Raw genomic sequence first — 22,222 nt, forward strand, 5'->3', positions numbered from 1 at the left:
GTGACAAATATGCTAGGAATAATCTGCATCATCCAATCTGCTGAAAATCTGAACTGTCTTCTCATTTTTCATTACTCCTTCCTTTCCTCTGCAGGTACTCAATGTGTGATACTAAAAGTGAGATGATGAAACAATAATATATTCTTATCTCATTGCCATGCCTTTAATCAAAATATATGTGACTGTTAATGGGAAATTATAGAAAGTATCATTATTTAGGAAGGGTTTACTTCATATGATACACAAGGATAGCTATTTGCAATGTAGCTGTCAAAATAAGATTGAAATGAATTTATTCTGAAATGTGTAATTAGGATTTTAATCCTGTTTTAGAAAGTGATGTTACTATGAGCATGGGGAAATTATATCAGTTTTCTAAGTGTGAGAATAATTCCATAAAATGGATTAAATGATATATGATATTGTTAGCTTTTATCTAATATTTCTAGAATATTATTTGATTTTGATGTGTTTCTTTAAAAGTCTTGCCACTGCACATTTGTCAGTAAAAACTCTCCTCCTGTGTTTACAACATACTGCCTTTATGGAAAATTCTGTACAAAAATTCACTTTGAAGTTCCTTAACAAATTCCATATAACATATATGCATGTCTATATGTATATGTATACATACATATGCATATCTGTATAAGGATCTGTGGATATTATATTAATACTGTACGGAATTTCAGTGCAAAAAAAACTTTCCTGAAATTTAAGGGAACATTAAAATATTACTTAATAAGAGAAAATATTTAGGATAAAAATTATAAACCATCATCTGTACTTACACAGTATGAGAAAATAAAATGGTTTAAATCACATTCTGGAGGTATTTTATAAGAGTATTTAATGTTACGTGTATTTGTTGAAAAATCTTGTTTCAAAAAATTGAGAGATTTTTGTGAAACTCTTTTGTCTAGGACATTTACAAATGCATTGCTATTCAAACAGTACTTTTTAACTTGAAGAATACAGCCGGGTTACTTATCTAAGCTATACCAAGAGTGGATTTTAAGATATTGTAATCTGAGAGCTGATGCTTTTCCAAAGTACCTAAAAAGTTACACATTTACTGCGGCTCTTTTAAGGTGCAATTGAACAATCTAATTTCACTTGCATACAGATACATCTTTATATAACTACACGACTTACTATAATGTAAGTTATTTGATACAAGTGTCTATTCAATACCACTATTTTTGAGGCATCTGCTGAAAGACAGTAATTGTGACAAGCAATGGCCAGTATATAAAGGAAAGTGTTTGCTTTTAAGGCATTACTGCTCTATGTTAGATTTTTTATATTTGTTGGATTTAGGTGTTTGGAACAGGCCTCAGAGATCAACTCACACATATATGTGTTAATATATAATTAACTCTAGTTTCTATGCTTAATAATTGGTATTTTAACAAAAAATAGATATAACAGTGAAAAATGTAAACACTAACTTTTGTACTGCTTTTAAAAAGTAATTATTGTTTTCATCACTTCACCTTATTTATTTCATAAAGCACAGGTATTCAGATCAATAAGTATATTAAAATACCACCATTTAGATCACGGTTACACAGGATACTCTTTCATAAACTCTATTCAGCAAGTATTTGACAATATTGACTGTCAACAAACATCTCAGAGAGAGGTGTGTACTATGCAGGAAAGCAATGAATCAGATCAGTATGCTGTAGACAAAACCATGAGTGTGCTACTGAAAATTTTCTGAAATGCTTATTTTAAAAATTGACATTGCACTTAATATTTTACATATCTAAGCAAATCCACAGTAATAACAACTCATAAAATGATTAGCTGATATTGCAAACAAGATGATTTGAAGTTTAAGAAGTACATCTACCTAAAGAGAAAAGTCTTTATTTCCAAGTACTGCTTGGACAAGTAAAATATTACTAGAAAACCTATTTTTAGTTGTATTTTTGTTTCAATTTCTTTCTCTTGAATTGTGAATACTTAATTAAAAACAAACAAACAAACAAACAAACAAAACCACATTATTTTGTCCAGGAAGGTTACAGGCTATGAAAATAAAACATATTTTGTGTTTCATCTTTGAACTGAGGGTTGAAGGTAATATGAAATTTCTGAGCTACTATTACTATTACATAAATTGTCCCTTACAGTCAGTCCCAAGCTACAACAAACAGTGGCAATTCTGCTGTTCCTGCCCTCAACAAAGAGGCCAGAAACAGGTACGAAAATGGTCCAAAAGAAGAGCACTAAGCACACTGTGTTGCACAGAATGTATTTTCCTTCCTGTTTGGTTCCCCGAGGGGAGTCTAATATAATTCTAAATTCCTGCCACTGTCTCCCATGCCAGAAGACACCTAATGGATGAAAGCTTGCGCACACACTTTTCCCGTGCTGAAAAGGTAAAAGTATGGCACAAACTTTCTAAGCCAAAATCAGCTGACCAATATTTAATTGGTATGTCTGAAAGTAGAAATGAGACTGCAGTTTACAATACAAACTAGGGAACTTTCTTAAATTTTCTTGAACATTTTCTTGAAAGATTAAATGATCAATTTTATTTTTGTCCCATTAGCTAAAAGCACAATTTTAATTTCTTTAAACATTGTTAGAACCCAGAAATTGAATTTACAGGTGTTTATATGAGAACACTCTAAGTGACTACAGATTCACTCTGTCTATATAAACTTGTTTTAGCAAATTGAGTCATACATCTGTAAGCACATGTCCTGGTTTCAGCTGTGACAGATTTAATTTTCTTTCTAGTAGCTGGTGTGGTGCAGTGTTTTGGATTTAGGATGAGAATAATGTTGATAACACATCGATGTTTCAGTTGTTGCAGAGCAGTGCTTGCACAGAGCCAAGGGCATTTCAGTTTCTGGTGCTGCCCCGCCATCAAAGAGGCTGGGGGTGCACCAGGAGCTGGGAGCGGACACAGCCAGGACAGCTGGCTCAGCCTGGCCAAAGGGATGTCCCGCACAATGTGGCATCATACTCAGAAATAAAACTGGGGGGAGCTGGTCAGGGGGACCTCCATTGCTTAGGGACCAGATGGGCATCAGTCAGCTGGTAGTGAACAGCTGCACTGTGCACCACTTGCTTTGTTTATTCTTTTTATTCTTTTCCTTTTCCCTTTCCTTTCCTTCTTATTAAGCTATTCTTATCTCAACCCATGAGTTCTTGCAATTTTCTTTTTGATTCCCTCCCCCATCCCACTGTGGGGAGAGTAAATGAATGCCTATGTGGTGTTTAGCTGTCTGCCAGGTTAAACCAAAACACCACGACAGGAATATTCATAATACACTATTAACTCTGTGAACTTTCAACCAAATCATTTTTTCAGTGTTTCTGTAGCTTTTAAAATGCAAAAATAACAAAGCATCTAGCCCACATCAAATACCTGGGAAAGAATATTCTCTCAATATAGTCTACATGTCAAAATTCAAAGGGTTACTAAAAATGATCAGAACCCCTGTATACAGATTTGTAGAAAAGAAACCACTGAAAACTATCTACCAAGAGAAACACATAGTCAATAAACAATAGAGCTATAAAATTCTGCAGGTAAGACTTTCTGCTTTAAGTACTTTATTCACAGTAGGAAAGTACTTTCAATATCTAAAGTCTGCATGATTATTTGAATGCCATCTGAAAGGCCTTGTTCAGGAATACACTGTTCAGTTTAGCAAGCTTATTGTCATGCCTTGTTGATAGATAGATGCCAGGGTGGAATATCTGATTCTATTTGTAGACTCTGCAAGTAAATTTACCTGAAGAGATTTTGGTAAGGAAATAAGTACTTCAAGACTGCATTTTACCCTAACTATGCAAACAGATATCTTAGTCACAGTAATCAAAAACATACAAAACTGAGTTCAGACAACATATGATTTACAAATATGCTGAAAATAAGTCTGAATGAATAAATTGTATATTACTTTACCCACAGTATAATTAACTGAGAATTATAAAAGGCCTTTTGTCTCCTGTTAGCATTCTGTCAAAATCAAATTCATCTCAATATTTTTCCAATTCCAGTATATTCTTTTCTTTTTTTTTTTTCTTTTTAAAATCCTTGATTTTTTTCTGGGTTGGGATAATCTGTGCAAGTTCAGTAACATTGAAAGGACTTTTGAGGAGCTTAGCATCATGCATTTGCTGCACTGCACAACTCTTAATATAGTTTAGCTAACAGTAGATTGTGGCAGGAAAGAATCGGAGAAGAGCAGAACAATTAGTAGGTACTCCACTGTACATCTATGAGTCTGAGATTTAGTTTTATAAACAGAATTTCCATTTGTTTAATAATTTGTTTTGACTAGCAAAATCAGCCTTTGTACTCTGTTCTATTCCCTGCATTGGGCAGGGACAAATACAGCAAAAGGCTGTATTTTTCTTACAACCAGGCTTTTTAGATGCTGCATCCAGCCTCAGGTTTTCACACTCAGAGTTTATCATGCCTAGCTCAAAGAAAGGTCTGAGGCTGCAATATAGTGTGGAGTCAACTAAAAAAGAACTTGCTACTGTCTGATTTGTTACTCCTGAAGCAAACACACTGTAGTGCCTTAGATTTAGAGGCTTAACTATGTTTAACTCTTACCTAGATTTACCTAAATATAAGTAGAATATTTTGCCTTAACTTCTGCTTTTCAGAAATATACCTACAAATAACAGATTTTTGGCTTACATTACATACAAACAAACTTGTATCCATCCACCAGAACAGAATCAGAACTACAAAGATTCTGGCAGAAAGCTGATTTCATTTGTAACAAAAGTGTTTATAAGAAATGCATTTTTTCCCATTCTATATAGTAGCTATTTTTAAACTCCTGAATTAGGAAGCATTCCTTTAACACTTTTAGAAAACTACACAAATGCAAAAATTCCCACCCAGAAAACATATGTTCAAAGTTTTGTCACATACACACTACATTGTATATGTACATGTGTACACAATAAAAATATGGAAAAAAAAAAAAGCATGAATTTTAAAATATATACACTGTGAAAGAAAACACAACTAAAGATAAATAAAATGGAAAATTTGCATATATTAAACTGTTCCATAACTTTAATTTCACTAAACTCAGAAACCAAGTGTAAAGACTTTTTTTTGGTGAGATGTCAGATGTATTATGTATGACTTCTTGTTCTCCTGACGTCTATAGGACTTTCATTTAAAAGTACCAAAGGAGAATGGTACTTATATGGGAATGGAATTAAAATATTTTGTGATTAATAACTTGTCATTTGTATTTGTGAAGAATATTGTTCCAAAAATGAACAGAAGAAAAATCAATTTATTTTACTTATGCTATATTTGTAAACTCTTTTGTAAACTAGCCATACAATCTGAGCAGCTTCCCAAGTAGGTTAATAGTTTATGGTGCCTTTCTTTCCCTCTGACTGGAAAATTTAGGAAAAAAAGGAATACACTACTGGTAATACGGTTCCTCCAGAATATACTTCTCTTTTTACTAGGAGAACTTCTCCTTTACTCTAGAGATCCATATGCTTCATCACAGAGCTATAAAAATAGCCTTTACTAGTAAAAACCTGGCAGGTCTTGGTAAATCCAAGTAGCTATAACAATGTCTCAAGAGATAACATGATCTCTTTCCAGAACAGAAACAGAAGTTCTACTGTAAAGAACTAAAAGGATCAAGAAAAGCAAAAGCAGCTATGTAAAACTAAACAGTTAAATACAGAAGGGATTTCATCAGAAATACTGGCTGACCACGTCAATACCAACAACCACCTTTAAATTTTTTTTAAACTCATCAAGATAAAGATGTAAATCTGAGAAACACACTACTGAGTACTTATAAATTATTTTTATTCTAACCATACCCCTTTAGAAACAGAAAAAAAAATATAAAGTGAATGCTTCTCCAGCAATCTTTTAGAAGATAAAAAGCTTGTCCTAGCTGTCCTCTTTCAGTAAAACAAACAAAAACAAAGCTACCAAAACTATTAAGATTAGATTTTGATGATGGTACCAAGAGCCTACTAGTGCAATTTTATTTTAAGAAAAAGCAAGAAAATGTTTAAGTGGTTGGCGTTGGGAGAGAAATGACATCTTATATAGAAAACTGTGCCACTGCTCAGGCACCTGCACAGCAAATAAGTGTTTCCTGATGTTCAGAGGGATCTTTCTGTGTTCCAGGTTGTGCCCAGTGCCTCTTGTCATGGCACTGGAGCTCAGCTCCATCTTCTTTGCACCCTCTCTTCATTTATTTGTGGGAATTCCCATGAGCTTTTCCACATTGAACAGTCCCAGCTCTCTCAGCCTTTCTTCACAGCAGAGATGTCCCCGTTCTTTAATCATCACTGTGGACCTTCACTGGACTCTCTCCAGTCTGTACCTCTCTCCTGTACTGCAGAGCCCAGAACTGGATACAGCAATACTGGTGTGGCCTTAATGCCAGAAAATGCTCTGCAGATTATAAAGAAGTGTTTGCCAGTGAAAAGTTCTGGCTGAATTTAACGAGGAGACTGCATTTCCTGTCTTTTCTGTGTGTATTAAAACTGGAAACGCTCCGCACCTCCCAAGGTTCGATGTACAAGTTGGCACAGTCCTAGTTCCCTCTTGGCATACAGAGGTGGGTATATACTAGTTTCTCCCTCACTCCATATGATCAAAACCTAAATGCATGGACTGAAGGAAGTCTCAGACCACTTGAGCATGGGAAAAATGATGATTTTTTTGACTGGGAAAATCAGCAGATCTGCCACAGGTTAGGCAGAGAAATGAGTCAGGCTCCAATCTAGACACGTCACCCAATGTTCGCTGTCTATACTCTGTAGGCCAGTTTAAAGTCACCAGTGTGGTCACCAGTTTAAAGTTATGTTAGTACTTGTTTTCCTCATTACATTGCTACTGCCAGTTCTAGAACCACCTACGCATTCATTCTATCACCTCAAGTTCAATTTCATCATCATCACCTGCCCCTTCAGGCTCACTACAACTTTTCAAAGGTACATTAATTTCTCATCTCCATTACTGCAAATCCTTCGCAATTCACTGCTTGTTAGTTCATCTTGAATTCCAAACACACAAAGATATCATTGACAACTACATTTAAAATCACAGAAAAATCAGCATAAATCAGCCTTCTTTGTTTCTAACAAAAGAAAAAGGGGTGATCACTGAGTTAAACTGATCAGATTGAAGGCAATTAGCATTTAGCATCTGACTCATTTCCTGTTTATATTTTGGCATGTTTCCACCAATAACATGGCTCTTACATTCATCTACCAAAAAAAATAAAATTAAAAAAAGTAAAATTCTTTTAATTTTGAGCTTATAACCCATGCAGCAAGCAACATCCTAAAGCAAATTTAGAAGATGGTTATGCACCTTTCAGATGGTATTTATAATGGATATACTGACAGACTCTAAGAAATATAGTCACTGCAGTAAATCATTATGACAGTCATCCCTTTTTCTCTCTTTTTTTCATGTACTGTGTCTGTTCTGATTGCCTGGTGAATTGTTGGTTGTATCCTCAGAATGCAGCAGTAACTGCAATAAGGACTACATCTTCTCTTCTGAGCATCAGTAAGTTGGATTTTTTATTTTTCCCGTACTACTCAAATTATACCACTGCAAATATTTTGTCTGTAGAAAATGAAATATATAAAAAATCTATCAGTTTTCATGATGCAGTACGGACTCAGATTTATAACACACTGTCAATTCTGTGCCTTCAAGAAATATTGCACTTTCTTAATTTCTGTAAGGAATGTCATATAGAAAACAGTCAAGCCACATTTGTGTCAAGTCTGCCATTTCTCACTATTAGCAATCAAGTCTAAGCAGTTTCTCCCCTGGCTTAACACATGTATACCTATCTTCCAAAAAACTTTTATGCCACAATTCATAAAATTGTTTAGGCTGATGTTAAGTCTCTTGCACTAAATTAATAACTAATTACAGGAGGAATTTATCATCTCAAGTTTCTTGCATGAGAATTGTCAGACTTAATCACCCTCCTCATATTTTCACTATTTACAGAGCTTCATTTATCATACACTTCAGTAGTGTGACAACAGAGGACTATTTCCCCCACTTGTCATATACATAAAGAAAAATAAAATGGTGGCAAATCATGACAATAGCTTGAAATTTTTATTCTTTATGGTAACATTCACTTCCACCAGACAAGTTATAGGCAGAAGAACAACCGGCAGGCTAAAAACAAACACACAGTTATGCTCAAATAAGCAAATGCATTCTAATTTTTATAAGTTCTTAAACTTAGCAGACAGTATGAGAATGATCATAATCAAATGTTTGTAAGAAGTCATTTCTTTGATAGCAACACCAAGGGAACTGTTCTCAGAAGCTGTTTTAAAGTGTGTTCAGGGATTTTAACTAGAAGCTGAGAGGAGTACAAACCTTCATAAGCACTGTGATTTTGGGGTTATTGCTGAGATGTGTGTTGAACCATGCCCCAAATCGTTTTCAAGCCATTTGCAGACTGGATTGAAAAGTAACACAATATTTAAAGCAAGGTTATACGGAATGGCACAAATGTGTGGCCACTGCTAACTTTAGTGGGAATTTCATCTTGCATTACTGAACATAGCCCGATGCCATTATCACAAAGTATTGCATAATGTGGGCTAAAACTAAATTATGCAAGATAATACCTTACTGTAATAAGGCATGAGTGGTAACTCACATGTTTACCAATGGAAAGACTGCAGCATCAACATTATCTTAATGTTGTGATGAAATATTACAGAATATCTGCCTGGATAATCATAGTAAAAAGCATCATGCAACTTCATATTTTACTTCATTAGGAACCCTGACCTCTGGCAACTTTTTACTAGTTGTGCAAGGAAAACCATTGCTCTGGGTGCAGGTGCCCTGGTGCTGGCAGGGGGCTGCAGGGCTGCTGCGTGCGGTGAGGCTGGGGTTGCCCTGTGCCAGACACAGACGGTTCCAGACGGCGCCAGCGGCCTCACCGCAGGGCACAGCTGAGCACCTCTGTTTCCACAGAATGCTTTGTTTCCACAGAATGCATTTAAGAAAGGTCAAAACCAACCAAAACTAGCACCAGATGAAGAGAGGAGGTGGGAAAAGAGAGGCACAAACAGCAGGATGAACACCAAGGCCAGGGAAGGAGGTGGTGGCAGTGCTCCACTGTACTGTACCCACACCGCAGCCTGTGGAGGAGCCCACATCAGAGCAGATGGATGCTCAAAATGTGGCCCATGTCTCCACGGGAGCAGAGGAGAAGTGGACCACACTGGAAAAAGGAAGAGTACTGATTGTACCATCTTCCTTTCCATCCCCCGGCACTCCTCAGGGTGGTAGAGGGGTAAGGAGCAGAGGAGCAAAACTGAGCCTGAGAAATAGGCAGCAAACGTTTTGTTTTAATTTTTGCCTTTTTGTTTCTCGCTACGTGAATCAATTTTAATTAGCAATACATTCAGTTCATTTTCCCTAAATCTATGCTGTTTTGCCCTCAATAGCAATACACAGGTGATCTCCCTGTCTTTATCTCAGCCCATGAGCCTTTCAATTCTATTTTTTTCCTATATTTCTCCTCCAGTCCTGTTGAGGAGGGAGAATCAGTGAGCAGCTGAGTGGGTGCTAAGGTGTTAGACAAGGCTAATCTACCACAAGAATGAAACTGCAATTATTTACAGCAGAACTAAATAGTAGAGATAGCTGATCACACACAGTTTTATTTTTAGTTTTTCATACATTTTGGTTAAAGAAGCCACCATAAGCATTTTAGCAGAGTTGTATCAGGTATTATGTCAGTATGGAAAAACTCATAAAGCCATTGTAAGATACCTAAACTGACATGATCACAGAAGACAGGGAATATAAGCAAGTACATTCTTGGCTGTCATCTGTCAATTATATCTAAAACAAGCAGCAGAAAAAAAGCAATAAAAAATAATAAATATAAAATAAATAAATATAAATATAAAATAAATATAAAATAAAAAATAAAAAAACAAACAAACTGAAAGACAACTTTTTCTTAGATATGTTCATGTATTCCTGGTAAATATTTTAGTGGTTCCCCTTTGGCAGAGTTTTGTGACTTGATACCACAACAAACTCCTTTTACTTAACCACCCCACTAATCAAAAATATTGATCTTAAAATAGGAGTATCTATTTAAAGATGTAAACTTTGACACGTGTTTGGTTTACTAAACCAGTTGGTTTAATTGGAATTAATGCTCTCCATTTTTATCAGATTATACAAATAGGGAAAATGAGGAAAAATGGATAATCATTATTTCTTCTACTACCAACACCAATTAGAATGAAGTTTTAAAGGCATCCTACCTATGTTATGGATAGAAAATGGTAATATATCCCAATATCTTTACTGACTCAATCCACAAAAAATATTTTTTTTCAAGATGCTATTTTCTTTTATACTGTATTTTCAAATTCACCTGTTCAGATGAAATGTTTGCTCTCTGTAAAAACAATAATAATGTGTTCCACACAGTACTTTCCCTGACTTCTTTGGTTATGGCTTTCATAACAACGTACCAAGGCATCAACAAAAGGGCAAAAGTTTTCTCAGCTCCTACTGTCTTGCGAAGACAAGATTAAACCAGAAAGTTTAGCTGCCTCTATAATATACCTCAAAACCAGCCAAAGTATCTGAAGTTGCATTTCTAGAGCCTTGCTTCCTATTGCTTATAGAAGGGTTAAATTGGCAGAAATTAGATTTATTTATTTATTTAAATTTCAATACAACATTGCAATGGCACAGCAGGGCTAACAATGTAATTAATAATGGGAAGGAGTTACTAAGATGTAACATAGTGCATATATGCACTGCCCTGAAGTTTGCTATTCAAGCATGGAGAATGCTAAAAGGCTACCTTCCAAAATTTGAGAAAATATCAGATTTTAATATTAAGATAAGTATTAGATGAAAAGATAACATTTAATTCAAAATTTAAATCCACTGGTTTTAAAATACTAAGTTATCTTTAATAAATGCACATACTATTTAAACACACAAACAAGAAATCTGTTTTTAAGGTTAACACCAATGCAGGTTGTATACAGCGAGCTAATGGAATTCATCTCAGAAAAATATTTTTAAAATGTTAAGATCTTTGCCCATACAGAGTGCAACGTTAAAGAAGTCTTTAGTCTTTTAAATAAATTATTAATTAGTATTATCTTTATTAGACACAGTATAACAGATGGAGTGCCACAGGAACAAAAAAAGGAAGATTCATTTTAATTGTATCTTTGCATGTTTTCTAGCAGGTCTTAAACTTTAGTTCTAGCATTTGTATTCAATTGTTATTTCAAGAGCGGAAACTTCTGCATAAGCAGCTTCCATATTTATGAACGAGGAGTGATTATGGATTCTTGAAAGATCCTTCTTGCCATTGTGATTTCACATCCCAAAGTGGGACTGATAAACCTACTTATAGATTTCACATGTAAATCTTAAAATATTGGGGGTCCAACTTTTATATCCTTGGATATCAATAGCAAGGTTGCCACTGATTTTCCTGGTTTACGATTAGACTGTCATTGTACATCTAAATTCAGATTAATGTAACACCCAGAGGTGTTGGGTTTAAATGGCAGGGTTTTGGAGTGCGGGGAGGGAGAGGAAGGTGGGAGGGTACTGCAGGTGTGATCTCTCTGAGAAAAGGACAGGGCTTGCCTGTTATCAGACACAAACAGCTCCAATGGGCAGCTGAGCACACGGGACTTTGGGGAAAAGTTTTCTGGGAAAGAATAAAAATGCTGTGCAGCAGTTATGAATAGAACAGAACAGAATAGAATTGTTCTGTTGGAAGGGACCTTCAAAGATCTTCTAGTCCAACTCCAACTGAGGAGGTATGAGAGTGACGACTGAGGAAAAAAAACGTCCTTGCAGCTGTATTTTGAAATACTGTATTTTGAAATTTGAAACACCTGACAATAAGCCTCAAGTCATTTTACAAAATACTTATATAAAGTGAAACACATTTTCTTATAAATAAATAAAAAGTATGACATTTGAAAGAATAAATTATCTTAAAAATTAAATTCATTGGTGGCACAGTCTATAACTTTTTTGGAGTAGAGGTTTTTAATTTACCTGACTGTAAACACCTGATAAATATGCAAAGGAGATCATCTTTCAGACAGCACTTAAAAGATTAAATGAAATTAGAATTAAGAAATGCTAGTATTCACCTACAATGATTTATAACACATATCATATAATATAAAAGTACAGTTACTCTTCTGGAAGGCTCTTCTATACCCCCAAGTCAAGGTTATACAAAATGATGGGAATAAGTATCAGTGCTCCTGAAGCATGTTTCCATTTCAGCCAGATCAAAAACGATGAATACTAACATACAATATTAGCACTTGTAGTCACCACACATTAAAACATTTTTCTTGTGCAAAAAAATAGTCAAGCAAAAAACTTTATACATTTGTAGTTTAAATTCATTTTTGTTAAAATAATTTCCACATCAAACATGAAGAGACTTACACTTTCAGGACTTTTTAGTTTTTTGTGGTTTTTTTTTTTGGTTGTTTTAATTTCACTGAAAAATATTTCTACCATTTAGTAAATCCATGTTTCATAAAAAAATATACTGTAAGAACTGAACTACCATTTCAATGTTCACCTCTGCTAATGAAATGTTGGGGTATTCTCATATATCAGCAACTTTGGGGCTAAACTTAGTAAATGATCACCTGCTCAGACCAGCTTCAACATTTTGTCCTCTACCCACCACATATCCAGATCAGACCAGATGCTTCCACGGCTTTTTATGCCTTCATCAATTCATGTGAACACATGTAGGAAGTCAACACAAAATTTTTAAACACTTCTGTAGCACAAAGATGACAATGTTAGTAATTTACTCTGCTAAGTAACAGTGTAGAAATCCCCATATGCTCTCTGCCAACAAATACGATACACAATTCTGAGAAAATGATTCTGTTTTAGTGACCCAGCTGAAGAAAGCAGATGGAGACTCTTCAAAGGAGAAAATGTTCATTTTTCCTGACTTTGCTGCTGCACATATGCTTTAATTTTCAGGCTTATGTTCCAGCTGCCAAACATTTATTATGTTTTCTCTGAATTTCTTCTCTATCTCAACTTCCTTACTACTAAACTTGTCAAAAGACTACTTCTGAGTTCCTACACTTTGGACTCCAAACAGAAACCTCACCAACAACTCTTAACCAGTACTGGGAGACTGTACCATTATGCCATTTACTCTGTTTTATCTAAAGCAATATTTCATAGAAGCAACACAAGAGGATGTCAGTTTTCACAGAGTTGGTATTAGAAGAGCAAATCCAGGACTCCCATCTGTACTGAAAATTCAGGGGAGTGCACATGATACTCACTTTTCTCAACATCGTTAATCAGAAGTCCAATAGCAGTAAATAATGTCACTACAAGGTCACTGACAACTTGCTGCAGATACTGTTTATCCACCTCCAAGTCACAACCATTACTCTCAATAACCTACAGATGCTCCACAGATCTCCCCACCTGCTAACAAGTAACCTGTACTAAGAGTGTGATAAGTTACATGAGAAAATGCATCTCTATCGAGACATTATTGTAATAACATTCGGTAGCATCTACAGAGGAAGGACCAAAGTTTCTGAATGGCTGGGAAATTGCTGTCCTGTGACTGCAAAATCTGTAATTAATATTGCTATGCAGGCAGAACCTCATCCAGGATGACTGGCAGTGCTACAGCACCAAGAAGTCTCACTACAGCTCTGGATAAAGTTCCTTATCTTAATTATGAAGAAAAAAAAATCTGCAATGTCCTCTGTACCATGAGGTTTACTAGACAAAATATAGATACAATATGGGCTGGTAAGCATCTTCAGTACAAATATTACTACAGATGTGTTCTAGTAAGAATGATGACTTAAGCAAGCAGAAAGACTCTAAAGAATTCAGTTACTGCATAGGTGTTTTTTTTTGTCTGTTTCCAGGGGAATTAAGTAATATAGAAGTTGAAGTGAATTGCAGCTTGAAGTCCACAGTGACAAAATTCACACACCCCCACAAAAGATTAACTGATGTTTGTTCTATGATCACTTATCACTTATGAATACAATACAAATCAGATATTTCTAAACCATGAGAAAATCGCATACCCCCCAAAACTTTGCCAGTGTGTTATACCACAATACGCTGTGGCCTTTATTTCTAGATTGCAATTGAATTGATAGTACATATAAAGTAGCCATTAAGATAACTTCAAATTGTGAAGTTTATTTAAAGTCAAGCCTCAGAGGAAACATCATGTACAGAGATCTCACTCCTACTCCTTTCCAATACAAAGACCTGAGGACAGGTCTTTTGCATAATAAAAGAATTTTCAAGTTTGGGTTTGTTCATATTTGAAAGAAATAGCAGAAATATTGCTATAATGTATAATTAGTATATATAGCATATTCTATATATATATACTCTATATATTCTATATTCTATATATACTTTATTATATATATTTATATATTTAGTATACAAAACTTTTGAGGAAGCTATAATACTTACCAGAGAAAACATTAAGTTAGATTACTCCAATCGGACATTTTGAGATCTCTAAATCTCAACTTTTAGGACATTTTTTTTACAAGTCATTATAGGAGAACCATTTTCTTTACATTTTAAAATGTATGCCAAGACTACCTCAACTGAACAGGTTTTTTGCTTTAGATAAAAAGAAACTATTTTTTAATTGCCCTATGAATGTTCTGGGGCCACCGCCTTGCTTACAGAAAGAATTTTTATGGATTTCTGGAAACAATAAAAGAATCTAAAATACAGTTTTAAAATCAGTGATTTACTTCTATTGTAAAATCTACCAGTATTCTGCTACCTTTAAGAGAGAATTCATAGATACAGCTTTAAGCTACACAGGTATTTTTGAGAACTTTCTGGTTTTCTTTCAGTCAGAATTCTGCACAAAAGAACATGGCTTTGAAGAAAAATAAACAACAACAACAACCAAACAGAATAAAACAATAATAACAATAGTAATAAAAACAACAACACTCTGTCAGGCTAGAGAGAACCAATGTGTCTTACTAAGTTTGTAAAAAATACAAGACCTATCTACTTGGATCTCATAAATGAGCATGCTTGATAACGTGCGAGTGAAAAAACAGAAAACTAATTCTATTCGCTTTTCAATTCCATGAATCAGGTAAATCTTAATTGGTATTATCTCATATGTGTTGGATACAATGATGAACAAAAGGTTTACTCAAAGGAATCAAGATGCAGAATCTCCTTTGACATCCCCTCTGAGTAGGGGGCCATGGCCTGCCATTAAATGAAAAACAAAAATATGAAATTCACCTTGCCTTAAATCATAAAGAAACTAATTAAGTTTAAACTAACTTAGATTTTTATCTTGTAAGCATCTGAATAGTCCTGTGAATTTCTGAATGATCACTCATATCCTCAAAGTAAGTATGCTCATAATACTCTGTTGAAGTGGTGTCTACATTGATTAAATGTAGCCCAGTGGTTATATTACATTCCTTTTATATAGTTTTCAGCATCTTTTAATTAATTGCTTGTGGAGAGCAAGGGACTTCATATAGTTAAAACTAGTATTTGGAGCTTCATCTTACTTTTAAAATGGGAAAAATACTTGAATTGCAAAATGACTGCATAATATTTAATGAAGGCATTCATTATTTCTAAATTCTCTCTGTTCACTTTCAGCTAGAAGTTAACTTAAATCACTAAATTTACATTTTTAGCTAAGTTTTAGTTACCAGCCACATCTTGAAAAAGTATTGACAGATATGATCAGAAATAAGCAAAACTGAAAGAACTTCTGAGATAAAAGTCAATGATCTAGAAGTTTACAACAGCAGATTTTTCTGCACTGCTGGAAATAATTTCCTTTTCTTGTTAAGCTTCTTAATTCTAATTATATTTGATATGAAGTTTTAGAGTTACATGCATATAGGTTTAAAGATACATTTCTTACTCTGGTTCAATACTCATCTCAATAACAGCTTGAAAAGCATCAGTTTGGATGATATTTAGCAGATTCTCCTAGTCAAAATGTTCATGCAGAAAAGTATACTATTTATAACTAATTAAAATCTTAAAAGCAACTGTCTTTTAAATTTACATTTTTCACCTTAGTATTTTTTCTGAATTATTCTAAAATTTTCCAATACAGTAGCCTTTTTCTGCAAATAAGGCCATATAGACAGAAAGAGCTAAGGCAATTAAGTGCTTTAAAGTGAAGTAAGGGTCTGACCTATCCCCCCCCAAACAAACAAACAAAAAAAAAACCAAAACACAACTGTCTTAGAAGCTAAAAGGAGCTGTAGTAAATATTCAATGGTACTTCGTATTCAACACATTTCTATATTAATATTTTTAGAGCATTCTATTTTCATTAAAGTCTAAGCTTATTTACACTTCAGTACATTCTTAAAGAATTGAAAGACAGCATGTTAAAAAGAGTCAGGAAGAAAAAGTCATTCAAATAATTCTTTCCTGTTCACCTTAAGGCAGTGTATACTGGTCAAAAGTAAAAGCTTATGTTAATATCCCAGTTATTCTTTCAGTCTCATTCAGCTTTATTTGCCAAAAGATGAAGGACTTTATGCTTTTTAAACAAACTTGAATTCGACTACTTAACCCTCAAGCTGTTTATTTTTCCCTACAAAGACATTTCCTTAAAAATGCTTCACTGTTCAGATGTATTTAAATCTGTTTAAATGCTGCCCACACGCAGAAGGATTCATAACAATTGTACATTCCAGTAACATATGCTGAAGACCACATTCTCATGTAATCTACAGCAAACAACCAAGTGCTGCCACACAATTTTAAGTAAACTTCTCTAAATATACAAGTGCACTCTAAAATATGTTTAGATCTATCTACACCAAACAAGAACAACTCAAAAAAGTTTGATTTTATTGACGTCTTCCAACCCCCAAGCCATGAGGAATTATTGTCAACTAATACAACTGGTTGATTTTGCTTTATACTGGTTTTAGATGCTATAATGAAGTTACCTGTCATTAATGATCCAGTTCAGACACAGATTGAGGGAATTAAGGTTTTTGCATCTCTTTACTATTTCCATCACGGTTTCATTATCCAGTTCTGTGATATGACGTAGATCCAAGCTGGAGAGATTTCTTAGCTATTGAGACAAATATGATAGAAAGAAATAATCTGAAACTTACTTGCATACATAACTGTTATAAAAACTTTTTAACCTTTTGGAATCATTTATAATATGTGCAAGCTAGTCAAGAAAGATGAAACTAATATATTTCCCACAAAAAAGGAACGATATCAGAGATATTAATATAATCCAATTTAAGCCACCTGAAATCTATGCCCAAATTTGGAATTCAGGCAGGCCCTCAGTCACTCCATGACACCAAAAATCTCTCGTGCATGGTCCAACCCATACACAATAGAGGCTTGGGCCTTCCTCCTTTTAACTACACAGAGTGTAAGACACCAAGGCGGCATACCAATTCATTTAATTATAAAAAAAAAGGTCAGAGAAGAAAGACAAGACTGCACATTTGTGCTCTTATACTCAAATGCATGTGCTTAAAGAGCTTAAAGACTTAAGAGTCTAAGGCTTTCAAACTGCATAAATATCACAAGCTCACGGGAAAATACAGCATTTATACTGTAGTCTTACCTGTGCAGCCATCAATAATAACTTTGATATTCCAAGTAACAAAATTTGGAGTTGCAGAACAGGACGATTTAAGATTTGTGTGCTGATTAACCTGATTTGTTACTATTGTTAATCATTATAATCTCATTCAAAAGAAAACAAAACCCTCTTACTACTTTTATGAGCTATGGATTCATAGAAGGAAATTTATAATGATTTCGGCAGCATCCTCAAACAATGGATCAGTTTAATCATAATAACCTCCAAGTGGTGTTTGCTTTTTAAGCTCTCTGAAATAATCTCTGTTATACTCTGGAAAAAAATAATTGCATTAGGTAATACTGACACTTAATTAAATTTACCTTCCCTGTAAGAGAGAGAAAATAATCCTATTCAGTGATTTAAGTCACTAAGGAGTTGATTAAATAAAGGCGTACAACTGAGATCATGTAACCGGCCCACTTCAGTAGTTAATTATTAAGTCAATGTATTTAAGGAAGAAAAAAAAAAAAAAAAAAAGATGACTTTGAATGTAGGTAGTCTTCCACAGAAACTGGTGTTCTGGTGTTTTGTTCCAGAACATTTTAACATTCTTCAATCTAAAAGTTGAAGAAAAAACACATATCGCATACCAATAATTCTGCTGAACAACCAAAAAATTATGCAACCTGACCTCTGAGAGATAATTGAGGGGGATTTCTTGAGAAAATAAGAGAAGAATATTACTATTACTAAAATGTAGCAATGAGTTTGTTGTTGTAATCTGTCCTGGTTTCAGGTAGGACAGAGTTAATTTTCCTCCTAGTAGCTGGCAGGGTGCTATGTTCTGGATTAGAATGAGAAGAGTGCTGATAACATGCTGATGTTTTAATTGTTGTAGAGCAGTGCTTACACCAAGCCAAGGACTTTTCAGCTTCTCGCTCTGTCCTGCTAGCGAGCAGGCTGGGGGTGCAGCAGGAGCTGGGAGGGGACAGACCCAGGACAGCTGACCCACACTGGCCAAAGGGGTATTCCATACCATCTGACGTCATGCTGAACAATATATAGGGGTGGCTAGCCGGGGTGGGGGGGGCGGGCTGCTCGGGGATAGGCTGGGCATCGGTCAACGGGTGGTGAGCAATTGCATTGTGCATCACTTATTTCGTACACATTATTACTATTAATACTATTATTATTATTATTATTATTGTTATTATTTTCCCTGTCTTAATAAACTGTCTTTATCTCAACTCACAGGCTTCACTTTCCCGTTTCTCTCCCCCATCCCGGAGAGGGAGGGGGGAGGGTGAGCGAACGGCTGTGTGGTGTTTGGCTGCCAGCCGGGCTAAACCACAACATAATCCCACTGCACTTCTATTTCGTATTTGCTGATAAGGAGAGAAGCAAATGGCTGATACAGTGTTGGTAGAACAAACAGATCTTGCAGGCTCTGCATTTCATACATACTGCTCTAACAGGAAGCTTGGAAGACTTATCTTAGAACCATAGAATCATAGAACTATTAAGGCTGGAAAAGGCCTCCAAGATCATCTGGTCCAACCCTAACCACCATTATTACCCACTAAACCATGTCCCTAAGTACCACACCCAACCTTTCTGTAAACACCGCCAGGGATGGTGACTCCACCACCTCCCTAGGCAACCCGTTCCAATGTCTAACTACCATGTCTCCTCATTTACAACCTAAGCCTCCCCTGGTACAACTCGAGGCTATGCACTGTAGTCCTATCTCTAGTTATCTGCGAGAAGAGACTCACCCCCAGCTCCCCACAGCTTCCTTTCAGGTAGATGTAGAGAGCAATAAGGTCTCCCCTGAGCCTCCTAAAGACTAAACAACCCCAGTTCCCTCAGCTGCTCCTCACAGAACTTGTGTTCCAGGCCCTTCACCAGCTTCATAGCCCTTCTCTGGACATGCTCCAGGGCCTCAATGTCCTTCTTGTACTGAGGGGCCCAAAACCGAACACAGTACTCAAGGAGCGGCCTCACCAGAGCAGAGTACAGGGGGACGATCACCTCCCTGCTCCTGCTGGCTACACTATTCCTGATACAAACCAGAATGCCACTGGCTTTCTTGGCCACCTGGGCACACTGCCAGCTCACGTTCAGGTCAACCAACATCCTCAGATCCTTCTCTTCTGCACAGCTTTCCAGCCACTCTGCCCCAACCCTGTAGCACTGCATGGGGTTGTTGTGGCCAAAGTGCAGGACTCGTCACTTAGCCACGTTGAACCTCATCCCATTGGCCTCTTTCCTAACCTGTCCAGGTCCCTCTGCAGGGCCTTCTTACCCTCTGGCAGATCAACTTCTCCCCAGCTTGGTATCATCTGCAAACTTACTGAGAGTGCTCTCAATTTTCTATGCACCCCAAAAGAAGCTCACAACCAACTCTCATTTTTCTATATGTTACAAGAAGAAGGGAAAGTTTAGAGCAACTTGAATTTTCCTCACCTTCCCACAGATATTCATATTAGATAATTCAGCCTTTGTACCATGTTGTCAATAACATGGTCAATGCCTATGACACACTGAAGCCCTATGTGAAGTTCTAATAATGTGTATTAATGATTCCTTTCTAAAATGTGCTTCCTGAAATTCAGAAATCATTCTATTACTACTGTTTTGCAAATAAACTGTGTGGACAAACTCTGAAAAATCATTACAGTTGCGTTTTCTATATCAGCAGCAATATGTAGAAGATTTCTCCACTTAAGATGCAGCATCTATAAATATCAACGTATTGGAACAGCCTGTTTCTGCTTTCCCAATGTGTTTTTGCACAAAATATATTAGGACCAACTATCCCAATTCCAAGAAAGCCAAGAGTTCTAAAGAATAATGTTATGTGTATATCTTTGCAGCAAGACAACTTTGCTAAATTCTGATTTATAAGATTCCTGCAGTGATGAAATGTTCAATATGTTCCCATGTTATTAATTTCCGTATTATCTATGTTTATCTTGCTTTTAGATGATTTAATGCTTTATCCCCTATTTATAAAATGGGGAAACATGGCACAAATACATTGATTATTATCACATTTACAGTTTGTTATGGAAATGGGAATCAAAGTCAAACCTGATAAACACTGGTCCACCAAAGTAACTATGTAACAATTTACATGGGGCAACAGATTTCTCAGCATAGGAAATAAATGTAACAGACAATTCAACAATGCATATGCTTTATGGCATTAAAAAATATTTACCAGGAGTCCTCAGAGAAAAGTTTAGAATCTTCCCTTTGAGAAAAACAGCATTCTTAACTAAAATATGCTTTCTTTCAAGACAACATAATTCTTACCCAGTTGAGGCAATGATGAATGCAACAGAAAGAATTCATAATTTCCCAGGAAAAAAAAAAAAAAAAGACTCTTGCACTGCATGGGTAGACTCAAAAACTACATTGAAATCCAAGTACTAGTCAGTGACCAAATTGTTAAGGGTTTCACAAGTAGATTTTAGCCTTCACTGTCACAGGAGAATGATCATTCCCTCATTGTTTATTACTTTCACACTAATGATGGTCTACCATTATATTCATTATATAGTAACTCAACCATCACTTCCCTATTTTACTATCACATTCATTCATTTAAAAAATCTACCTCAAACTTGACCTACTTGGTAGGTTAATTCTTCTTTTTATTAGGCACAATATACTCAATCCAGTAAATCTTAGCAGATCTTGCTAAGGTTTTCAGCAGTAAACTGCTATCTTAGTAGTTCAAAGAGACTGTTTCAGGTGGATACAAAGTCTTCAGGTATAATTTGACAACCTCACTATTGCCATTTCAGATGAGTGAATGGTTTTCAAGGGGTGCAGAACAGGACACACACTCCCTTAAGCACAGGGCCTCCTGAAATGATTTGGCACTGATCATGACAGGTGAAGAGAATACTCCTGGACCTACTTAAATCACAGGTACCAATATCCAATTGCCAGTCAGGCAATTGTTGTATATATTCAACTGACCTTTGTTTAAACAACAACAAAAAAACAACAAACAAACAAAGGTGTGGGGTGAGGGTACTTTAATGCCAAATACCCTATATTATATTTTATCTGAAAAACTATTTGTAAGGGATCAATGCTATAGTGCCGAATTCTTTACAGCATTATAAACAATTAGCAAGAACAATTACATAAGCTTTATATAATACCTCTAACCCTCACATCTAAAACTAGTTTGATATTAAAAAAAAAAAATAAAAAAAAAGTAAACCTCTCTGAAGCAGACATTTGGACAGCAGGGACATTGGAATCTTGCATGCATAAATCTTGAGTTTAATATAGCATACTTTTACTCAGCATTTTTCCATGGAAAAAGATATTCTGTTAATTGAATAGTCAGTGTTAGGGCACCAGGATGAACAAAGGCTTCCCCCCACCCACCCCCTTTTTTTTTTTTTTTTCCTCTCAATCATGCAGCAGTACCATTTTATCATGCAATTTTAGGGCCATTATTTACAAATATTCACACTCTTCTCCAACTCTCAATTCTATACCTCTACAAAGAATGCTCAGCATGAGGTAAATTTAAGCTCAACTCCAGCAGACAA

The 22,222-nt window shown here is 35.5% G+C and overlaps 1 protein-coding gene across 1 annotated transcript in view; it reads right to left on the reverse strand.

Annotated features, from left to right (window-relative positions):
- The window catches only part of FBXL17 (F-box and leucine rich repeat protein 17), a 317,887-nt gene that overhangs the window by 190,492 nt on the left and 105,173 nt on the right, over nt 1-22,222 (reverse strand). The window contains exon 6 of the mRNA XM_035562595.2: nt 17,038-17,168. Within this exon, the coding sequence (XP_035418488.1) occupies nt 17,038-17,168 (131 nt within the window). The remainder of the gene's footprint in view (nt 1-17,037; nt 17,169-22,222) is intronic.

The sequence above is a fragment of the Cygnus atratus genome, chromosome Z (genome assembly GCF_013377495.2).
Source record: "Cygnus atratus isolate AKBS03 ecotype Queensland, Australia chromosome Z, CAtr_DNAZoo_HiC_assembly, whole genome shotgun sequence".
NCBI classification, from domain to species: domain Eukaryota; kingdom Metazoa; phylum Chordata; class Aves; order Anseriformes; family Anatidae; genus Cygnus; species Cygnus atratus.